At 58.8% G+C, this 20638-nt stretch overlaps 2 protein-coding genes across 10 annotated transcripts in view; both read right to left on the bottom strand.

Moving 5' to 3' along the window:
* Positions 1–56: 56 nt before the first annotated feature.
* Positions 57–8821, bottom strand: ITGA2B (integrin subunit alpha 2b). Its single transcript, XM_055697678.1, has 30 exons — positions 8615–8821; positions 8405–8535; positions 8226–8323; positions 7503–7668; positions 7381–7430; positions 7167–7212; positions 6887–7015; positions 6738–6785; positions 6283–6326; positions 6105–6164; positions 5687–5739; positions 5343–5551; positions 5045–5227; positions 4919–4964; positions 4722–4826; positions 4546–4601; positions 4312–4463; positions 3648–3761; positions 2964–3034; positions 2736–2883; positions 2220–2312; positions 2039–2118; positions 1838–1918; positions 1663–1765; positions 1430–1582; positions 1236–1346; positions 1036–1149; positions 703–810; positions 504–626; positions 57–289 (listed from the first exon to the last, which is right to left on the bottom strand). Exons 1-30 carry the CDS (start codon positions 8767–8769, stop codon positions 194–196), a joined length of 3126 nt encoding a protein of 1041 aa, XP_055553653.1. The 5' UTR covers positions 8770–8821; the 3' UTR covers positions 57–193.
* A 1861-nt stretch (positions 8822–10682) lies between these two features.
* GPATCH8 (G-patch domain containing 8) overlaps positions 10683–20638 on the bottom strand; it is a 59072-nt gene continuing 49116 nt past the window's right edge. For 8 of the 9 annotated variants that reach the window (XM_055697423.1, XM_055697430.1, XM_055697431.1 and 5 more), the window contains 3 exons: positions 18869–18918; positions 17291–17421; positions 10683–16888 (listed from right to left, as the gene is read on the bottom strand). In XM_055697423.1, coding sequence (XP_055553398.1) covers positions 13039–16888; positions 17291–17421; positions 18869–18918 — 4031 coding nt within the window. In that variant the 3' untranslated portion in view covers positions 10683–13038. The remainder of the gene's footprint in view (positions 16889–17290; positions 17422–18868; positions 18919–20638) is intronic. The other variant, XM_055697428.1, reaches the window with a different exon arrangement.

Genomic DNA, 20638 nt, shown 5'->3' on the forward strand with positions numbered 1-20638 from the left:
GCCCGGCCCCCCCGGCCCTGGGGGCGGCCCCTGTCGCCCCCCGGCAGACAGCAGGGTGCCAGGCAGAGATTTATTGGGGGGTGGGGGCGGCTGTGGGTGCTGGGCCCCTGGGCGCCCCGGGGTGCTGGGACACGGCGGCGGGATGGGGGGCATGCCGGGGGGCGGGGGCGCAGGCGGACCCCAGGGCACCCCACTAGCCCTGGGCATCCTCCGGCTCCTGCCCCTGGCCGGGCGCCAGCTCCTGCGTGTCCTCCTCGGCGGGTGGCCGCGTCCTCTTGAAGAAACCCATCTGGGAGGGGGACAGGTGACAACCCGGCCGCGGGGGACCCCACGGCGTCAGTCCCAGGGGACCCACAGCATCCCCCCGCCCCCCCCGCCCCGTGCTGCCTCCTACCCTGTGCCCGCAGCCCCTACCCCCAGGGCTGGGTCCCTCCACTGTCACTGGGGCCCCGCCACCCTGGCGAGGTGTCACCGCTGTCCCATGTCCCCGCCCACCCACTCACCTTCCACATGAGGAGGATGAGGAGGGTGAGGAGCAGGAGCCCAGCCAGGACCCCCAGCACCACCCACCACACCGGCACGGCCCCCTCGCCCCCGGGGCTGGCACGCACCACCTTGGTGACAGCCTGTGGATGGACGGGTGGGTGACACCGCTGCCACCACGGCCTGTCCCTGTGTCCCCTGTGGCCACCACGGCCCTACCGTGGTCTCCCCAGTGGGCAGGACGCGGGGCTGGACGCGGTAGGGCATGGCCGAGGTGTTGAACCAAGCCTGTGACTGGATGCGGAACTGCTTCAGGAGGTGCTCCCGCTGGGGACAGACACGGGGACACATGGGGACAGACATGGGGACACATGGGGACACACGGAGACACAGCACCAGGGATGCCGGCAGCCAACAGGGCACTCGTGACCCTGCACATTGTGTCCCCAAGGCTGCTCTCTGCAGGTCCCCGGGGACCACCGTGCAGGAGGGGACATGGCGAGGCCACCCTAGGGACATAGTGCCACCCCTGTCCCCAAGCGGGGACAGTACCTGCTGCAGGGTGTCCATCCAGAGCAGGGCATGGACGCTCACCAGCGCCCGCTGGTCCTTGGCCAGGCTGGGCACCCAGCAGGTGATGTCCACGCACGTGGCGTTGCTACAGTCCTGCGGGACATGGCGGGTGTCACCTGGACCCCCATGCTGCCACCCCGGGGGGCACCTCCCCCACGGTCCCCAAAGCCCCCACTCACCACAGGGACGAGGTCCTCCAGCCCAGCATCCAGCGGCTCCTCCAGCTCCCTGCGCTCCCGCCGGTGGGTGCCGTTTCGGGGTGCTGCGCCCGTGGGCCGGGGGATCTCCAGCTGGAAGGGGACACGGGACACACGCCACCATGTCACCCACCCAGCACGCAGCGGGGGGGGTGCCGGTCCCCAGCAGCACCTACCTGCTCAGCGTTGAGGCCCGGCGGGCTGGTGCAGTTCATGCCCCCCTCGGTGCCCAGCTCCAGCAGGTAGAGCAGGATGCGGCCATCCAGCTGGCTGGGGATGGCCAGGTGCAGGGTGACCCCGCTGACGGTGCTGGGACCCTTGTTGTGGAGCTGAGGGAGGATGGGGAGGTGACACCAGGGAGGGGACAGAGGGGCCGGTCCCCCAGGCACCCATGGGTGCATCACCCTACCTGGTAGACGTGCTCCACCTTGATGCCGTGGTCCTCGAGCCGCCGGCTGCCCTCCACCCTGTGCCAGCTGGTGGGCAGCACCGTGGTGGCAGGCAGGGAGTTGCTGGCAAGAGAGGGGGGTCAGTGCCCGCCCGTGTGTCCCCCAGCCCCCCGTGTGTCCCCCCCAGGCCCTCACCCCCGTAGCGCCATCTCTGCCTGCACCTCCACGGGTACCGTCACCGTCACCGACGAGTTGGTGGAGCTGGGGCTGTTCTTGCTGCGGGGACACGGCAGGGTGAGGGGTGGCCACCGAGTCTGGGGACACGCTGAGGCCACCAAGTGCCGGGTGCCTGGGTCCCCACGGTGGGCAGGGGACAGGGGGTTGGCGCGGTGTCACCTCCGCAGCTGGAGCTGGAAGGTGATGGTGTCACCCATGTCCTCCAGCCCCGCCACGCTCAGCTCCATGTCCACGGTGATCTAGAGGGCAGCAGGGGGGTGGGGGGGTGTCCCAGTGGGTGGGTGACACCCCCCCCATGCCACCACCGGGTGATCGGCCTGGCGGGGGGACGTCCCCTTACCCGGGCACCCGCTTTCATAGGGTTCCCCAGCTCGCACAGCACCACGTGGCTCCCGTTCTCCTTCCGGGGGTTGCAGCTCAGCTTCTCCTGCCCCTGCGGTGTGGGGACATGGGGAGGTGACACCTCACGGACCCCGCTGGGCACCAACCACCCTGGGGACATGCATAGTCCAAGGGCAGGGTGTGTGAGCCCCCCACCCAGGCACCCATCACCACCAGGCACCCCCATGGAGGGTGTAAGCCCCCCACCCAGGCACCCATCACCACCAGGCACCCCCATGGAGGGTGACGGCCACCAAGGGCAGGGTATGAACCCCCCCACCCAAGCACCCCCTGGCACCCGCCACCACTAAGCACCCACAGGGAAGGTGACAGCCACCAAGGGCAGGGTGTCAGCCCCCCACCCAGGCACCCATCACCACCAAGCATCCATAGGGAGAGTGATGGCCACCAAGGGCAGCATGTGAGTCCCCCCCACTCGGGCACCACCTGTCACCCATCACCAGTGGGCACCCACCGGGATGCTGCTGCGGGCCGCCTGGTAGTGGGTGCCGGGGGGCAGCTGCACCCGCAGCTCGGTCTCGAAGGCGCCTTCGCCCAGATTGCTGGCGTTGGCACGCAGGGACAGCACAGCCTCCGCCCCGATGAGCAGGCGCCTGCTGGGCCTGTGGGGGGACAGGTGGGGACAGGGCTCAGCACCCCGGGGTGGCACGGGGCACCCACCCTTGCCCAGCCGGGTGCTCACGTGTCGGCGGCCAGGCGGAGGTCCGGGACGCAGAGGTTGTCCTCGCCGCAGTCCTCCAGTATGATGTGGGTCTGGGAGGGAGCCGGGGGACACGAGGACAGTGGGGGGGTGCAGGATGGGGACGGTGGGGAGTACTGGGGGACATCCCCGGGAAGGGCTGGGGATGGCGGAGGGTACAGAGGGGACATCCTGGGGAGGTGATTGAGGACAGTGGGGGGCACAGAAGGGACATCCCAAGCAAGGGCAGGGACAGTGCAGGGGACATCCCAGGGAGGGAGGGGGACAGCACAGAGGACTGGGTGCCAGGGAGTGGCTGGGGACAGTGTGGGGGTTGGGGTCGCATCCCACGGGAGACTGGGGGCAGTGTAGGGGGACTGGTGGTACTACCCGAGGGGGGAGCAGAGACAGTGGGGGGACGCAGGGGGGACATCCCGCAGAAGCACTGGGGACAGCGGGGAGGAAGGGGCTGCGCCCCAGGGAGGGGTTGGGGACAACGGGGACAGGCTGGGGACCACGGGGCTGGAGCACCATGGTGGAAGTGGGTGCCCCGGGCTGGGGGTACCCCCACTTGCCCTGGCCCAACTGTGGGGACAAGCCCACCCCGTGGCACCGCGGCGATGTCCCCAGGTTGGGGGACACCGAGGTGCCACTGCCCCCATCCCAGTTCAGCCGTGTCCCCCCTACCTGTGCCTGCACCAGCGTGTCCCCATAGAGCACCAGCCCCGGCCCCTCCGCGGGCAGCGCCAGGCTCAGGCTCAGCACCACCGGGCTCAGCTTGTCCTTGAAGTCGGCCTCATCCTGGGGACACCCATGGGCAGAGCCCCCCAGCAGGCACCCCGCACCCACCCACCCCTGGGCCCCCACCCACCTGGGCTGGGGACAGCGGTGTCCCCAACCCTGTCCCCATCCCGGCTGCAGGTGCCACTGTCCCCATCCCATCTGGGGACACCGCTGTCCCCAAACCTGTCCCCATCCCAGCTGGAGGTGCCACTGTCCCCGTCCCATCTGGGGACTCCACTGTTCCCATCCCTGTCCCCATCCCGGCTGGAGGTGCCACTTGTCCCCATCCCAGGTGGAGTCACTGCTGTTCTCATCCCTGTCCCCATCCCGGCTGCAGGTGCCACTGTCCCCATCCCATCTGGGGACACCGCTGTCCCCAACCCTGTCCCCATCCCAGCTGGAGGTGCCACTGTCCCCGTCCCATCTGGGGACTCCACTGTTCCCATCCCTGTCCCCATCCCGGCTGGAGGTGCCACTTGTCCCCACGCCTGTCCCCCACCCTCCTTGGGCTCCAGTTGCCGCTGTCCCCCCCCCCGTCCCCCCCCGTGCCAGCCCACTGTCCCCATACCCGCAGGCAGGCGGTGAGGTTGTGGCACAAGGGGGGTGTCCCCGGGGTCAGCACCAGCGCCTTGTGCCAGGAGGACTGGTGGCCCTGCAGCAGCAGGACCCTCCGGGACAGCTTGGGCTTCAGTCGGTCCAGCTGCAGCTCAGCATCGAGGTCTGGCAGGGCAGAGGGGGACATGGCACTGGTGCCACCCCAGCAGTGCCCCTTGTCCCCTCCCCAGGTGATGCCGGCACTCACGGATGCTCTTGGGAATGTGCTGGCCCGTCACGCTGACACACAGCACCACAGGGAAGCTGCGAGGGGGACAGCACCCAGGGGTGCTCAGGGACCTGCCACCATCCCTGGGGCAATGTCCCCAAACCGGTGGTGTCCCTCAGCGGTCCACATGACACTGTCCCCATGACATGGCTCACCAGCTGACATTGGCACTAGAGCCGGGCAGGGCATGATCCAGGACCTTGGGGTTCAGCCCATCAGGGACACTCAGCTGGGTATGGGCCACCACCACGGGCTGTCCCCTGGGACATGGGGACAGAGCTGAGGTGCCAGGAGACCCCAGGCAGGGACCCCCGGGCCATGCGCCACCAGAGCTGGGGGGATGGGCACTCACCTGTACACGGCCACCTTGGCCGCCCCGTAGGCACCCACCAGCAGATCTGCAGGAACAAGCAGGGGGTCAGTGACGGGGTAGGTGGCACCAGGACGGCGTGGCAGTGACCACGTGGCACGGCCGTACCGGGGTAGCCGTTGCCATCCAGGTCCGTGGCACCGCGCAGGGCGAAGCCGAAGGCGGCTGGGCCGGGGAAGGGGCTGTCGAGGCGCTGGGTGGGCACCGGCATCAAGCCCTCGCTCTGCCCACGGAAGATGAAGACCTGCCCGCTGCCGCTGTCACCCCCCAGCGGGGCACCCACGGCCACATCTGGGGACAGCGGGGATGTGAGCACCCACCAGGACACCCTGCCTCAGTTTCCCCAGTGGTTCAGCGCTGGCAGAGCCCCCCCCTGCCCACCACCCCTGTGCCAGCCCGGTGTTACCGCCGTAGCCGTCCAGGTCCAGGTCCCCGAGGCTGGCAATGGCGGCGGCGAAGCGGCCGTAGGGGTGGGTGCCCGTCAGGGTCTGGGGGGGCTGCGCGAAGGGCTGCCGCCTCCCCCCCAGGTAGAGGTAGAGACGCCCCACCTCGCTGCGCTGGCCATCGGGGCGCCGGGCCATGTACAGGGGGGCACCCACCAGCACGTCGTCCCTCCTGCGCCCAGCACGGGGGTCAGGGTCCCCAGGTTTGGGGACTGGTGGCACCCAGGGATGTGCCAGGCGGGGGGCAGCACCCTAGGGTGTCCTCATGGGGGATGGAGTGGGGGGGGGGCACAGTCTTGGCTCTTACCCATCCCCATCAACGTCAGCCACGGCCACCGTGTGCCCGAAGTATGATGCCACCTGGAAAGGGCCCGTGTGGAGCAGGGGGGCACGGGGGGGGGGGGCAGGGAGGGTTGTGCAGGGGCGCCGTGGGGGGTGCTGGGTGATGAGGGGGGTGGTTAGGTGCTGGGATGCTATGGGGTGGGGGTGCAGGGGTGCTGTGTCAGCACGGGGAGGGGGTCAGAGGGGTGTTGGGGGGTGCCAGGGGGCAGTGGGCAGGGGGGCAGCAGGGAGCCGTGGGGCACTAAGGGGGGCACTGGGGGTGACAGGGCAGGGTGCTGGGGGTGCTGGCACACGGCACCTGGGGGCAGTGGGGGCAGGGGGGTGGCGGGGCAGGGGGGTAGGGGGTTGGGGGCATGGGGACGTGCTGGCGCAGCGGGGGGTACCTGCTCGCTGGCGATGCCCCACCGCCGGCGCAGGGTCGCCCCCGCACTGAAGATCTCCACCTGCCCAGAGCAACGTCAGGCCCCAGCCCGGGGGGCCACACCGGGGGGCCTGGCCATGGCGCTGTGTCCCCCCAGGCGCCCCCCCAGAGCAGGGCACCAGGCTCCCGGCACCACTCACCTCGCCCCTCGTGTTGCTCTTGTTGGGGACCCCCACCACGAACTCTGCGGGGGACAAGAGCCCTGAGTGCCCCCACCATGGCACTGGGGTGGGCACGGGGACATCCCCAGCACTTCGGTGGGCTCAGAGACCCCCGGCACTGGGGTGAGCATGGGGGCATTCCCAGCAGCGGGGTGGGCACAGGGGCGTCTCCAGCACCGGGGTGGGCTCAGAGACCCTCGGCACCGGGGTGGGCACGGGGGCATCCCTGGCACCGGGGTGGGCACAGGGGCATCCTCGGCACTGGGGTGGGCTCAGAGGTCCCCGGCGCTGGGGTGGGCATGGGGACACAGAGATGGACACAACCTGTGTCCCTTGGGAGGGGAGGGCACTGCAGAGACCAGGGGTGCCCAGGGCCCATCCCCCACCCCACCCCCACCCCGAGCAGCCCTGGCCCCCCACCCAACCAGCCTTACCTTTGGTTTTGGGGTTGTCATCGAACTCACCCACGGCCAGAGAGTACCCTGAAGGGAGATGGGCACCGATGACCCCCGCTGCCGACGACCCCCGCTGTGCCCCGGCACGAGCCAGCGATGGGACAGGGCCCCCCACGCCCGCTGCTCACCCCGGTACCCATCCTCGTACTCCCTGTCCACCGGCTCCTCCGTGGGACGCCCCGGGCGCTCCGGCCACAGCAGGGACTTGCCATGGAAGCGGGTGAGGATGGCATCCACCTCCACCGAGTACAGGAGCCCTGGGGACACCGGGACGGGCACCAGCATTGGCACGGCACCCGTTGGCACCCACCCGGGGCTGCTAGTGCTGCTGCGGGTGGCACCCATGGGGGTACCCCGTCCTGGGTGCCCACAGCCCACCGTGCCCACCCAAAGGCAGGCAGGACTCACCCGTGAAGTAGTACCCGCCAGGGGCACCCAGCACCAGCGTGCCATCCTGTGGGAGAGCTGGCATCAGCACCCACCCTGGCAACCCCCCTTTGCATCCCCCACCCTGACACCCACACCTGGGTACCATCCTGGCCACCCCAGGCACCCTCAACAGCATCCCCACGGGCATCCCCAGGGCACCCCGGTCCCACCGCTCCCCCAAACCCCCTCTCACCGCTGTGACGGCTGCGCTGAAGCCGATCTCGCAGTAGCGCCTGTCGTAGGCTGCGGGCACAGGGCAGGGTCAGAGGGGCCAGGGGTGGGGGGCACCCGCCGCCCCCACCCACCTGCCCTCACCGTAGTAGCTCTCGCGGTAGGTGCTGGCCATGAGCTGGTCGCGGCACGGCGAGTACCAGGCGACGCGCTGCAGCCCAGGGGCACCCACAAAGCAGGTGCCCGTCGGGGTGCAGAAAGCCTCGTGCTGCCCGTCCATGGCGTTCCAGTGCTGCAGTGGGGCACAGGCCTGGGGACAGGGTGGGTGCCCACCATCCACCATCACCCACCACCACCCACCATCACCACCCACCCCCCACCATCACCCCCCACCCACCACCACCCCCCAAGGGTGCCCACACATCTGGGTGCCCACGACCCCCCACCACCCCCCACTGCCCCCACCACCACCACCACTCATCACCACCCACCACCACCCCCCAAGGGTGCCCACGCACCTGGGTGCCCACCACCCACCACCACCCACCACCACCCACCACCACCATCCCCCAAGTGTGCCCACACACCTGGGTGCCCACGATCCCCCACCGCCCCCACCACCACTCCCCACCACCACCAACACTCACCACCACCCACCGCCACCCCCCAAGGGTGCCCACGCACCTGGGTGCCCACCACAACCCACCACCACAACCCACCACCACAACCCACCACCACCCACCATCACCCACCACCCACCATCATCCCACCACCCACCACCACTCACCACCCACCATCACTCACCACCACCCACCACCCACCACCACCACCACCCAAGGGTGCCCACCCACCCACTGGGTCACCCACCACCACTTTGCCATCCCAGCTGGTGACGGACGCCCCCAGCCACTGGTGTGACTTGTAGGTGTGGAGCTTCAAGGTGCTTTGGGTCTCGGTCTCGTTCCCTGGGGGAGCGGGAGAGGGGGAGCGTGCCGCGCTGGTGGCCCCCCCCCACGCCCACCCATCACCCCATGGCGCCCACACACCTGTAGTGTCGATGGGGAGGGGGTGGCAGGGGGTCTTGCCGGGGGGCCAGGAGCAGAGGAAGACGGCACCGGGCTGAGCCACGCCGGGCTGGGAGGTGTTGGCGCGGGGTGCCCCCACCAGCACGCTGGGGCTGGGGTGGGCACAGTGGGTGTCGGGGGGGGCGGGGAACGGGTGTCGTGCCCAACCCCAGCCCCCCGCTGTCCCCTTACCTGCCCTCGGTCATGTGGAAATCCAGGGCGAAGCCGAAATAGCTGTCGGGGGGTCCCTGGTAGGTGGTGGGGGGGTCCCGGAGGAGCCCCAGGGCAGGGGCTGAGTGTGGCCCCCCCAGGAGCAGCAGGGCCCGGAGCAGGGCAGCAGCCCCCATCGCCTCCCTGAAATGCGGCCGGCAGCCCCGGCACAGCCTGTCCTGGTCCCTGCTTATCTCTGGGGTCACAGCTGGGGACAGGGACAGGGGCACAGGAAGGCCCCCCCCGCCCGCCCCCCGCTGCCACCGGGGAGCCAAAGCAGTTTGGGGGGAGCAGGGGGGACGTGCTGCCTCTGCCCGGGGGGACGGCGGTGCCAGCCCTGGCAGAGCAGGGCAGGAGGTGGCAGTGCCACCGGGGGGCACATGGGGGGGTGGGCCAGGGCCAGGGCAGGAAGCCTGTGCCCACCGCCCCCCTTCCGCCAGAGGCTGGGGCCAGGTCCAGCCCCCCCCTCCCCGCGGGGTGCCTATCGGGGCGCAGGCAGCTGCGGGCTGGCCAGCGGAAACCCAGCGGGGGGGGGGCACGGCCACGGGTGCAGGGGCCACGTCCCTCATCCCCTGGGGTCCCCTCCGCAGCCAGATGGAGCAGACATGGAGGGGGGGGGCACCTGGCTCCCCGCTCTCACCCGCCCCCCCCAGCCGTGGGCCATCGCCACCAAACTGCAGCCCCTTCCCCAGGGAGGGGCACCCCGAAGCCCTGCTGGGGAGATGGGGGGGCCGGGGAGCGCTTTGCAGGGGTGCAGCCACCGCATGGGGGGGGGCAATGGGGGGGGGGGCGAACACGGCCACAGCCAAGCGAACAAGGGGGCTCCTTGTCCTTGGCGCAGGAAAGGGCCGAGTCGGCTCTCCAGCAGCTGCTTAATTAATTCGGCTTAATTCTTCAGCTTAATTAGTTCAAACCCGCTCCATGAGGGTGTCCCAGGCTGCCGGGGGGTCCCCTTGCCGACCCCCCTTGCCCACCGGGAGCCAGGAGTGGGGAGAGGCACGGGAGCACCTCGATGCAAGCCAGCCCCCCCCCCCCCCGCCCCCGTACAACGGGGCAGCCACCGGTGGGAAGCAAGGCAGAGACCAGGGCGGGGGGGCTGGGCACCCCAGGGTGGTCCCCGCTGCGCCCAAGCAGCAGTGCAGCCCCCGAGGGGGGACGCAGCCCCCTGCCCAGGTCTGTGCCGGCCCGTTGGAGCAGCTGGAGCCTCTTGGCCCGGAGCTGGGGCTGAGCGCGGCTCAGCACCGCGGCACTGGGAAAGGGGCACGCCGGGGCCTGGGGTCTGCACCCAGGGGCAGGGGTCTGCACCCAGGGGCAGGGGTCTTCCCAGGCTGGCAGCAGCGAGCACCCAAACCCGGCTGACCCCCCCGCCAGACTGCTTTATGGCAACTCTATTTCTTTCTCCCATCAAATTCCTTCTTTTTCCGTTCCTTGCGATACCTCCGCGCTCTCGCCCACCCACCCGAGCAGCCGCAGGGCCCCCCCAGAGCACAGCCCAGGCAGAGGCAGGTCCCATCCTGCACCCCCAACCCTGGCAACATTCAGGGCTTCCGAATTTTTGCCTTTAACCAAATCAGGACCTTCAGTTAGGGAGGCCGGCGCGCCTCACCCCAAGCCCTCGCCCCCCCAACACTCCTCCAGGCTGGCAAAGGTGGAGAGGGGCCTGGAGGGGGGCTAGCGGGCCACCAGGCCACCTCCATGGCAAGCCAGAAGCTGCTTGGCCAAATGGCTTCAGAAATGAGCGTGGTGCTGGTGCTACCTCCCAGCAGGACCAACGCTGCAGGGACACCCAAGGGCTGTCCTTTAAATGTCCTTTAAAAAAAACAAAACAAAACAAAACCAACCAAAAAAACCCAACCAAACACACAACAAAAAATGGGGAGTACATTCTCTCTGTATCTAGCTCAGCATCTTTCAAGCAAAGTATTCAAATTAAAAGTAGTTTTACTCAATGAACCAAGCATCTAATACTGTTATTTTAAGAAAAAGCCCAGGGCGACATCATGATCAGATGCAGCAGCTCCAAGTCATCTCACACAACCATACATTTTTTTTCCACAAATCATTGGTTTATTAGAAAGGTTTTTCTCCCCTCATTTTACAGCATATATATATATTTATATATATATATATATCTTATGTGACAAAGTTAAATACAGTCTGTTTATGCCTGTTAAGTAATGATAGGTTAATTATTTTTAGCACTATTCTGGAAGTCAAAAAAAAAAAAAAAACAAAACCCCTGACTGCAGTGTGAAGGGTGCCAGAACACGCGTATTGAATCTAGAAGCTAATGAAGCTCAGCATTGAGACATTAATACTGTATTCTGTTAATTATTTACAGAGAAATTGAGTCCCCCTTTTTTTTTTTTTTTTTACCATTGTGTTTCAGTCCGACCTTAAAGAGTGACGAAGCTCAAGAATTTTCGATCCTTCGAACCTCTGCCCGGGTCTCGGTGCTGCGCTTCAGGGGAGGATGGGGAGGGGGATGCCACGCAGCCGGCACGTGCTCCGCATCCCCCCTCGCTGCCTGCTCTGAAATCAGGCCCTACAAAGCCCCCCAGGGTGCCCCTGAACGGCTCTAACACGAGAAGGACCTTGAACCCCGGAATACCCGGGTCAGCAGGGACAGCGGCAACTCATCCTGGTGCGACGGGGAGAGCCTGCGGATGGAGAAGCCTCCCACGCTTAGTGTTAGCTGCAGTGTCAGAACCAACGGAGAAATCCCTTACGGACCATCACGGGCAGGCACAGCCTCAACAGATCAGTCCTAAACCACCTCTGCCTGCATGTAAAGTGACAAATCGTTACGGGAAAAAGGCTCTTCCTTCACCAGAAGGCTGTACTCAACCGCACAGCCAAGCTGGCACCTCCAAATCACCCTGGGGTGGGGGGAGGAAAAAACAAGGCTGGGAGGGGGTATTTTATATTCTGGGAGACAACCCAAACTCCTGACGCTCCTGAGACTGCCTCCAGTAGCTGCTTCCCTCCGCCAAGCCGGCAGCCACCGCCTCCCAATGCCATTCATTAGCTGTTAGAGTCACCAGTGTCGTCCACGCACCTCACCTAGTCCAAGTCTCGCTTTTTTTTTCTTCTGCAAAATGCTAAATGAAGATTATTTTTTTTTTACATTTTATAGTACATAAAAACTTCAAAAATACATGAGCTTGATAAAATATACATGCTTAGTCATTTTGCATCTAGCTGAAACTATAAAGTTGAACCTTTACAAGTGTCTTATTTCACCTACAGCAAACATATTTACACAAAAGCCACCAGAACAAGTACCACTAAAAGAACTGGCTGTAAAAAATATTATTGCGGTATACTACAAATGTAACCTTTTTATATGAGCTACAAAAAGCAGCATCTTTGTTTACAGAGTTCAGTGCAATTCTTTACATAAAAAAAAAATCCTATAAATTAATAAAGAAACCATCAGTATTACAGAGGAAAGAACACGCTTTACATACCCCGGCCACTCTCCCCAGTCCTCTGTATTGCTTCAATTCCTAAAGGGATTTTTCTTCTCTCTCTCATCCAAGTGTCTCTTTCCCAACACCACAAAAGATGGAAGTCAGAATGACATTTATTGTTTTTCCCCCCCGCTCCTCTCCGGAGAAGAGTGGTCAAAGCCCAGATTGAAATCACCAACCCCCAAAGCGAGAACCTCTCTCCAAGTCCAGGATATCCAGAAGGCGTCAAGGTGCAGCCCTCGCGCAGGAGAATGCTAATGCAGGATGGAGAAGGGTCAGAGCTCCAGGTGCACGTGCAGCTCCTCTCTTCGGCTTTAAAATAAGATCTTCCACCTTTGCTGCTCATGCCGAGGGAAACCCCCCCCCAAGGATGCAGCCAAGAAACCTCCTGTAATGCCTGACAACTGGTACCTGCCCAGCCAAAGCAAGAGCGGCGCTGCCCTCCACCGGTCTCCTCGCCAGGACCCACAGCTGTCAGTTACTGAATGTTTTATCGCTGATTACAAGCTGGATTCAATCATGCTATTTTGATTAGATGACCTGATTAAAAAAAAAAAAGATTTTGAGAGCCCTATGAGTCTGTATGAAATCTCATTTATCATCTACAAGGCGGCAGAAGGAAGATGACCAAGGGTAAGAATCCAGGGAAAAAAGCCTCGCCGAGTATCTTGCTGGTCTACACGTGAAATGGTTCTTCTAGGCTAGAGCGCGGCGGCGTGCACGGAGGTGTCGGGGACGCGAGAGTCCCTGGTAGCAGATATACAATGCGTACAAACCGACCTGTCGCCTGCTGCTACCCAGCCCTCGAGCCTTTGGCTTCTTTGGCTGCTAAAGAAGTGAAAGGAAATTCTCACCTGCCAACCGGATCAACTTCAAGCCCCTTCCCAAAACGCAAAAAATCCTCCTTCCTCCAAGGTTACTTCATTTTGTCCTTCATGTGCCGTGACTGGGTGGATGCTGCAAGTCCTGTCCTGAGAAAATGGGGTGCAGCAAAGGGTGAAGATGTAACGCCGTAGCGGCCGCAGCAGCAGCAGGTCTCGGGGCGAGAAGGGTTGGGTAAAGAGCATGAGGAACTGGATGAAAAGTAAAGGGGCCCGGATGGATAGCTGATGCTGGAATGATGTGGATGGGGTGGCTGGCTAGAAACGTAGCAGGGTGCCCTGGAATAATCGAGTGGGTCAAATGGGATAAAGAAATGGGTGTCAGGTGGGGCTGGGGGATATGATGAACCTGAGCGAGAGGCTGGGGATGGGGGTGAGGGTGAATCCCGATGGCGGCGGCGGCGGCGGCTGCGTGGTGCTGCAGGATGGCGTGCTGCACGGTGGTGATGGAGGTTGCGGATGCCGCTGCTGGCTGCTGAATGTGGATGGGCTGCAGGGCAGGCGCTGCCGGCGCCAGGGCTGCCGAGGCAGGAAAGGCCTTGACCTGCTTTGCCAGAAGCTGCTGCTGAATGTGCTGCTGCGCAGCTTGCTGCAGCTTACTGTACTTCTCCATTTCTTCGGGTGTAAAAGTGATGGGCTGGCTCTCGAGCGGTGCTAGAGAGGAATCTTCTCCCCCTTCCCGATCCCCTTCGATGCTGGGCTCCCCGCTCTGAGGCACATAGCCAGAAAAGTGATCGACATCTGGAACTAAGGGCATCATACTGGTTTCCACTGGGACCGGCTGGTTGCCCCCTTCCATACGTTCTAGCCCATCGCCATCACTTGGATCCGAGAGGAAGTTGTGTGACATGACCAGATCTCCAGAGCCAAAGCACTCGGGGAGTGTCGGTGCTTCGAGAGGCATGGACGGCATTTCCACGGCAGGTTCCTCGCGTTTCTGCTCATCCAAAGGTTTATCCTGAATCACCATCACCACTTCTTCCAGGAGAGACTGGTTGCCCAACTGAGCCTCCTCCATGCCTTGGGAAGCATCCTCAGAATCCGACAGCTCTTGCTCCTCGCCCCTCTCCAAGCCAGACTCTTCATATCTTTTGGTGTTTGGTTTTCGAATCGTTGGCAGTTTCCCAATTAAGGGGAGAACCGGTTTGTTGCCCAAGGAAGGAGGAAGTTTCGGGCCAAAGTAGCCCTGGGGAGGATCTTTGAGCTTTATGCCCACCTTGTTTGCCCCCGACAGCATCTCATCAGCAACGCAGGGCTTCTTCTCAACCTTCCTGGATTGAATCTTTTCCAGGAGTAGTTTTGCAGTGACGGAGTTTCTCTCTTCCGGACTACAGTCACCTTCCGAGGCCCTCCCCGTGCCAGAGCCGCTGCTGTTTTGGGAGAGCGAGCCAGATCCTTTCAGGTCCTCTCCTTTGCCATCTTCTTTCTTCAGCAACGATCCTTCGCTTCGGCCTGTCCGGAAATAGTGAGGAGATTGTGAGCGATAGATTTTGGACCTGATGAAGTCTCTTCTCCCAGACCTCCTCTCTTCGGGGCTCTCGTGGCCTCGTGAGCCCTTTCTTGAGAGAGACCTCTGCGAGTGGCTCCTCGTGCTGCGGCTGCGATCCCTGCTATAGCTGCGGCTCCGTTTCCAGCTGCGACCTGTCACGCTTCGGCTTCTCCTCTTGCTTCGACTGCGGCTGCAGCTGCTGCTGCGTGTTCTGCCCCGGCTCCTTGTTCTTGACCTGCCTCGAGGGTGGGTTCGGCTCCTGCTTCGACTCCTTGACCTGCTCCTACTCGAGCTGTAGTCATCTTCAGAAGAAGAATACTTGCGCCGCTTCGATCTGTGATTTGAGCTGTTGTAGTCAGAGTCATCCTCAGAGTCCTGGGACCGCTTGGAATGGCACCTCGACTGGTCACTGTAATCGCTGTAGCTATCATCCGAGTAACTTCTCCGACGGCTGTACCGGCTGTGGTCCGTGGAAGCGTCAGAGCTGCTCGAATACGACCTGTGAGAGGAGTGCCTCCGCCCCGACCTGGAGCGGCTCCTGGAGTGCTCGCTGCCGGAGTCATAGTCATCGCTGTACTGCGACGGGGATTTCTGCTGGCAGTGCTTCCCGTGGGAGCCCTCGTCGCTGTCGTAGTCCCCGCTGCTCTGCCGGCTCCTGCGGCCGGCCCTGCCCAGGGAAGGAGCCAAACACCGTCTCCTCGAAGCAGGTAACTGCTGCAGGTCAGTCTTGTGTTTTTTGCTGCCATGCTCTTGGCAGGAGTTACCACCATCCTCTTTCTTACCACTGCTTCCCTCTTCAGCAGACAGAGACTTCCTCTGGGACTCCTGAGAGCACCGCTTTTTCTTCTGGAAATGGCTACAGTCTTCAGACAGTTCAGTTTTTAGCACCCGTTCCGACTCAGCAGAAAGAGATGATTTGCCTTTTCTGTGCCTGCGTCTTTTCCGTTTCTTGGGTTTCTCCTCCCCCAGGTCAGTTTTCCGGCCCTTCTCATCGGCTTCCTCCTTGTGTTTGCGTTTGTGTTTGCTGGACTTTTTGTGCTTCTTTTTCTTTTTGTGTTTGTGGGATCTTCCAGACTTATTCTTACCAATTATGCTTTTACTACTCTCCTCTCCCTCCCCCTTACTAGCGCTTGCCAAACTGCACTCTTGCTTGTTCTGGGAGCCACAGGTGGACAGAGATTTGTTTTCCATTTTTAGAGCAGAACTGTTACCTATACTTTCTGCCTCCTTGGGTTTGCTTATCTCACCGGATTCTGTGCTCTGACTGTTTTCTTTACAAAGACTCCCTGTGTCCTTCGATTTCTCTGCCCCTTTACCTTTACCATCTTTGTTGCGAGAGAGCTTGAAATCAAAATACAGGGGGTTACAACTGTATGAAACAGACGGTTCTGCTTTGGTAAATATGAGAAGCTCTGAAGGCCACTGGAGAGTTGTGCTCTCATCTTTACTCAGAACAGGGAAAAAAGGTCCTGTCGGATGCTTTGGTCCTTCAGAGGCATCTTTACAGCCTGAGACAGGCTGAGCAACTTCTTTAGTAGTGTCTGGCTCGGGGACGTTGCTCTCTGTAAGATGCGTGCTCTCCTGCACACTTGCATTTTCTAGGACTTCTTTTAGCTCTGTTTTGCCCTGCTGAGCTGCAGTTTCAGTAGTACTCTGCTCCTTCTGCTGCCCCGTGCTCTCAGCAGCCTTCTCTGTGTGCTTGCTGGGTTTGGGTTTTGGAGAACTACCCTTTTTAACTTCATGCGTGTTTTTTTTGTTCATGTTTTCAGCTTCCATTTGTTCCGTAGACTTCATGAAAAGCAGGAATTGAAAATTAGGCTTTACTTTACAGTGGGCTGGGGGAATATAGTGGTAGTATTCTGGTTCAGCTGCCATTGGTCCATCTTCTCGCCTCATCTTTTTTAGTTTAGATAATGTAGTGGCTAGAGACCCGCTGTCTTTGTCATGTTGGTCATCTTCCTCTGTCTTGCCATCCGAATTATTTGTGCTTTCGCCCTCGCCAGACTTCTGCAGGCTCCCCGCATCCGAGGACCCTCTCTCATCAGCTTTTGCTCCATCTGCAGAGCTTGATTCTTCCACGTGGTCCTTGAAAACAGAAGCTATGGTCTCCAGCTTTACCGGAGTCTTCTTAGCAAATGAAAACGACACGCCTATCTTCTGCAGCGGAGTTCCCAAAGTGTTCTTAATGCCGAAGCCGATCGCTTGCGCTGTCTGGACGGGCATTTGGCTTGGCATAACAGTGCCACCGACTTGTCCAGTGTTTAGGAAACCTCTGTCCATTGTCATCTCTGTAGCTTGGCCAGAAGTCGTCTGGATGAAAGAGCTGCTGTTGGCTGCAGAATCGTCATCGTCTCCGCCTTCCTCATCCACAGCCACAGTGGTGGTTCTGAACATGGGTCCACTTCCAGGAGCACTGTATGGACAAGTTAAAATAGAGGAAACAGCTGACTGCCATCTGTATACCTCTGCAGCTTCACACCTCATCTAAACCAGTCTTTCACACATTTCAAGTGCTCTTGCATCCAGAAAGAAGCATTAAAACAGCATTATACAGCGGCTTGGGATTTTTAATATTAGATAACCGATCAAAATGCATTGCTGGATATAGCAATTTGGGGATGCTCTGGACCACTGGTTTAGTGAATTCACTCCTACCAAAACGACAGCACGAGGCCGAACTTAAGCACGGCACTTAACCCTTGAAACTTAACACAAGATTACAGGAGCAAGAAAGCCAGTGCAGCAAAGGGCTGCAGCCCCACGCAGGGCTCCATCACACACGCTCCAACGGTGCTCGGGGATCCCCTGTACTCACCATTCAGGCTGCCTCCTCTGTTCTGCCAGTTCATGCAGACGTCGGAGGGCTTTCTCCTGCTTCCTTTCATCTTTACGTGATCTTGAAGAGACATTGCGAGCAAATTCCCTTTGCTTGAGATCTTTCAACCTCTGAGGCAAAAGAAAGCAGGAAAATGGATTAGATAAAAGTGGTTTGCGGTTAAGTGTCTGAAAAAGTCTCTCTGCTGTAGCACTGGAAAGTATGCTGTAAAGCCCCTCCCCAGTAACGTTTCTTGAGCTAGGATAGAGCAACAGCATCTTAGCTCAACAAACCAAATGGAGCACATTGCCATCCTCCCAGTAGCTAAACGAAAAGACAACTGTTGATCACTTTTGGCTATGACTTCAAGTCTGTGTATATGCATTTCCAATCAACATTGCTGGTTTTCTTTAGCATGTACAATAAAGCTGATTTCAAAGCAACAAGCAAATTCTGGAAGGAAAGGGGGGGGGGGGGGAAGACTGTTTATTTTGCTGCTCTTGCAGGGTGCAAATGTACTTGACAAACAGTGCATGACAGAAGTCTTAATAGCATGGGCCAAAGAACAGAAAGGGATTAGCTGGTGCAAGAGAGTTACCCAGGTATTATCTTACAAAAGCAATGTACAAATTACATTGGAGAAGGTGCCAAAAATCCCACACAAATGATTCCGGTAAGCAAATAAATAATACAACATACACCACAAACAGTTACTTGCTTTTCCTGACAGTAGTTCTGAGACGGTCTCTCAAGAAACAAAATGCTCTAAAATGCAGTGGGGTCTTTTGGGGCTGAATACTTCAAAGGGCAGAAACACTAAGTTCCCCAGAATTCTTATCATATGAGGAAGTAAACCCAAACCCAAGGAATTTCAAACATGGTAACATCGCTGAGGAAATCTAGATATCCAAATTCTAATAATAGAAATCAAACATCCAAAACAGAGAATTTTTGAAAGTCCTTGTCCCAAAGCGCTAGGAAAAGAGGCTGCCGTTTTTCCTTTGAATACATGTGAAAATTCACAAGGCATGTTTTTTAGTGTGCTGTCAAGTTTAAGTAACAGAAAGCAGCAAAGAAAGACCACTACCATCCCAAGGGATTAATTTTTCTTTTTTTGGTGCACAATTTGAAACCCTTTCAAAAGGCCCACTTCCAGAAAGCATTGTGGACCCAGCTTTTGAAAGTTTAATGTTTTTCAGGCATTTGATGAAGGGCCTGAAAGACTAAAAGTGCTCAAAGCAGCAATCAGTTCAGAAAAATTCTCATAGAAGACATACAAATTATCGGTGAATTCTAAATATACCTTCTAGCTGGCTGACTCTGCCTCTTTAATGGAGCAGAGTCAGACTGGTACACACAGCAAAGCAGTGGATCTGAAAACTAACCCAAAGCTCAAATTAGAGGAAATAAGTTGGCCCAATGTAAAGAGAACATTGCTTTGTGAAAAGGGAAGATTTGACAAGACAGAGGATTCTCTTACCTAATCGTATTTACTAAATGTGGTTGAGCGTTACCAAATCGGAAGGGAGGACACACAAAAGAAAATACAGCTATAGACACTAGTAGAAAGAAACTCACTCTTGTGATCTGGGCTCCAAAATTAGAAGGGTTTGCTTTCAATACATCAGCTGAAAACGTCACATCACAAAGAAAAAAAGAAAGTAAAAATATAACAAGAGTGGAAGGGGGAGGGGGGAAGAAAGAAAAAGCAAACATTACTACACAGGCTCTTGGTGTGTCTGTGAGCTACTCTACGGGGAAGGACCTGAGCCAGCAAGGCTACGGGACCGAGCTTAGGAATTCTGGAGCAGAAGGGAGGGATGCACATACACATACACGCACAGACACAGCAATGATCCCACCTCGAAGAACAGAGCTACTTTCACCAGGACAAGTAAAGGGCTCAAGGGTTTTGTGGTGTATGTTAAACGTTGAATACTGAATTTTTTTCCAAGAGGGAGAGGGGGGGGAAAAAAAATGGACTAAGCAATGCTATCAGCTTTTTCATGCTGATTTAAAAAGCGTATCTAAAATGCTCCAGGAAGTCACCAACAGCTGACAAAACTATTTAACTGGGGTTTGATGCCAACTCTCTAGATCACTCAACCATTTGGAAAAAAATACGACCCAGCTATTTACACCAGAAGTGAACTGTGACCTTTTACTTTAAAGAGGAAGGTGCAATGGTGCACTCAGAACGCCACCTCCACCCCCCTGGCATGGCTTTAAACATCTCCCCGTGAAATACAACGGGCTCAAAGTCAGTTGATAGAGATGCAGCTGCCCACAATGCAATCCTGTCTTCATTACAACAGACAGCTTGAATGAAAACAGAATTTAAATGCCCATTTCCTTAAATGCTGACCTTTGCGTGCCTCTGCTCCTACTCAATGCTTACAAATCAGAAGTGACGAAGCAAATGAACTATCCGATGCACTGCCAACTCCAGAATACGCAACACAACCCCACCTAGCTACACTGATACCTGCACCCTGTAAAATGATAAACCACTAACCGGGGTTTTGAGACTGCTGAGAATTTCATACTCCCCACATCAGGGAGAAGTCGGTCTGATTTTACAAAGCTGACTTTACAAAGGACTAAGAGATCTCAAGGTTGAGTTTCTTTTTGATGCACAGGGGCCAGAAGGAAGAAGTAGAGGATAGAAAAGCTCCACAACCGCACCATGCCAACTCCTTGGGAATGTAAAATATAGAACATAACGTCGCTGAGCATCTGACTGATCTAAAATGACGCACCTATCATCAGAAATGATTTCTTGCGTTTGCAAAGAGCCAAGTTCCAAGAAACCTGGCTGGACTGCGTTATCTTGCGTAAATGCAATTTGGGGTAGGGGAAGGAGGGACAACAGAAGACCAGACAGCTCATCTGTAAAAACAAATCACTACAGGAATAGATACGGAAGGCTATGCTTGCAGGCAGCTGATCAGCACTGAACTTTTAAAATAGCCAGAACTTTTCAAAATATCCTGTCAGAGTTAACTGCTACCTCACTGTTTCGAGTACGTAATTTAATCCACTCATTTATCCACGCAAATAACAGTAGACAAGCAGTTAACTACAGCTATGCCTACCCCCCTCCCCCAAAACCTAACTGGGGTGAAGCAATTAAAAGCCTGAAGTACAATTTCACAGTAGTAAAAGGAGTGTATTGAAGCAATGAAATGCTTTCCAGCATACTCCAGGACTCAGCCTTCCCAGAAAGCTATCTGAACTAAATCGATATTTAAACTAGGCTTACACTAAAGAAATTTCCACCTAATCCTGAGGCAAGCATTCATTATTCTAATCCTCCAAAATCTCTAAATTACTTTTAGGATCACACCA

The sequence above is a fragment of the Falco cherrug genome, chromosome 20 (assembly GCF_023634085.1).
Source record: "Falco cherrug isolate bFalChe1 chromosome 20, bFalChe1.pri, whole genome shotgun sequence".
NCBI classification, from domain to species: domain Eukaryota; kingdom Metazoa; phylum Chordata; class Aves; order Falconiformes; family Falconidae; genus Falco; species Falco cherrug.

Excerpts from the sequence above, each read along its gene's own strand:
- ITGA2B (XM_055697678.1), bottom strand. The coding sequence starts at position 8,769 with ATGGGGGCTGCTGCCCTGCTCCGGGCCCTGCTGCTCCTGGGGGGGCCA. Across the intron at positions 3,762-4,311 it reads ACCTCACCGCCTGCCTGCGG|GATGAGGCCGACTTCAAGGA; the intron begins GTATGGGGACAG and ends GGGTGTCCCCAG. Across the intron at positions 1,583-1,662 it reads AGGTGGAGCACGTCTACCAG|CTCCACAACAAGGGTCCCAG; the intron begins GTAGGGTGATGC and ends ATCCTCCCTCAG.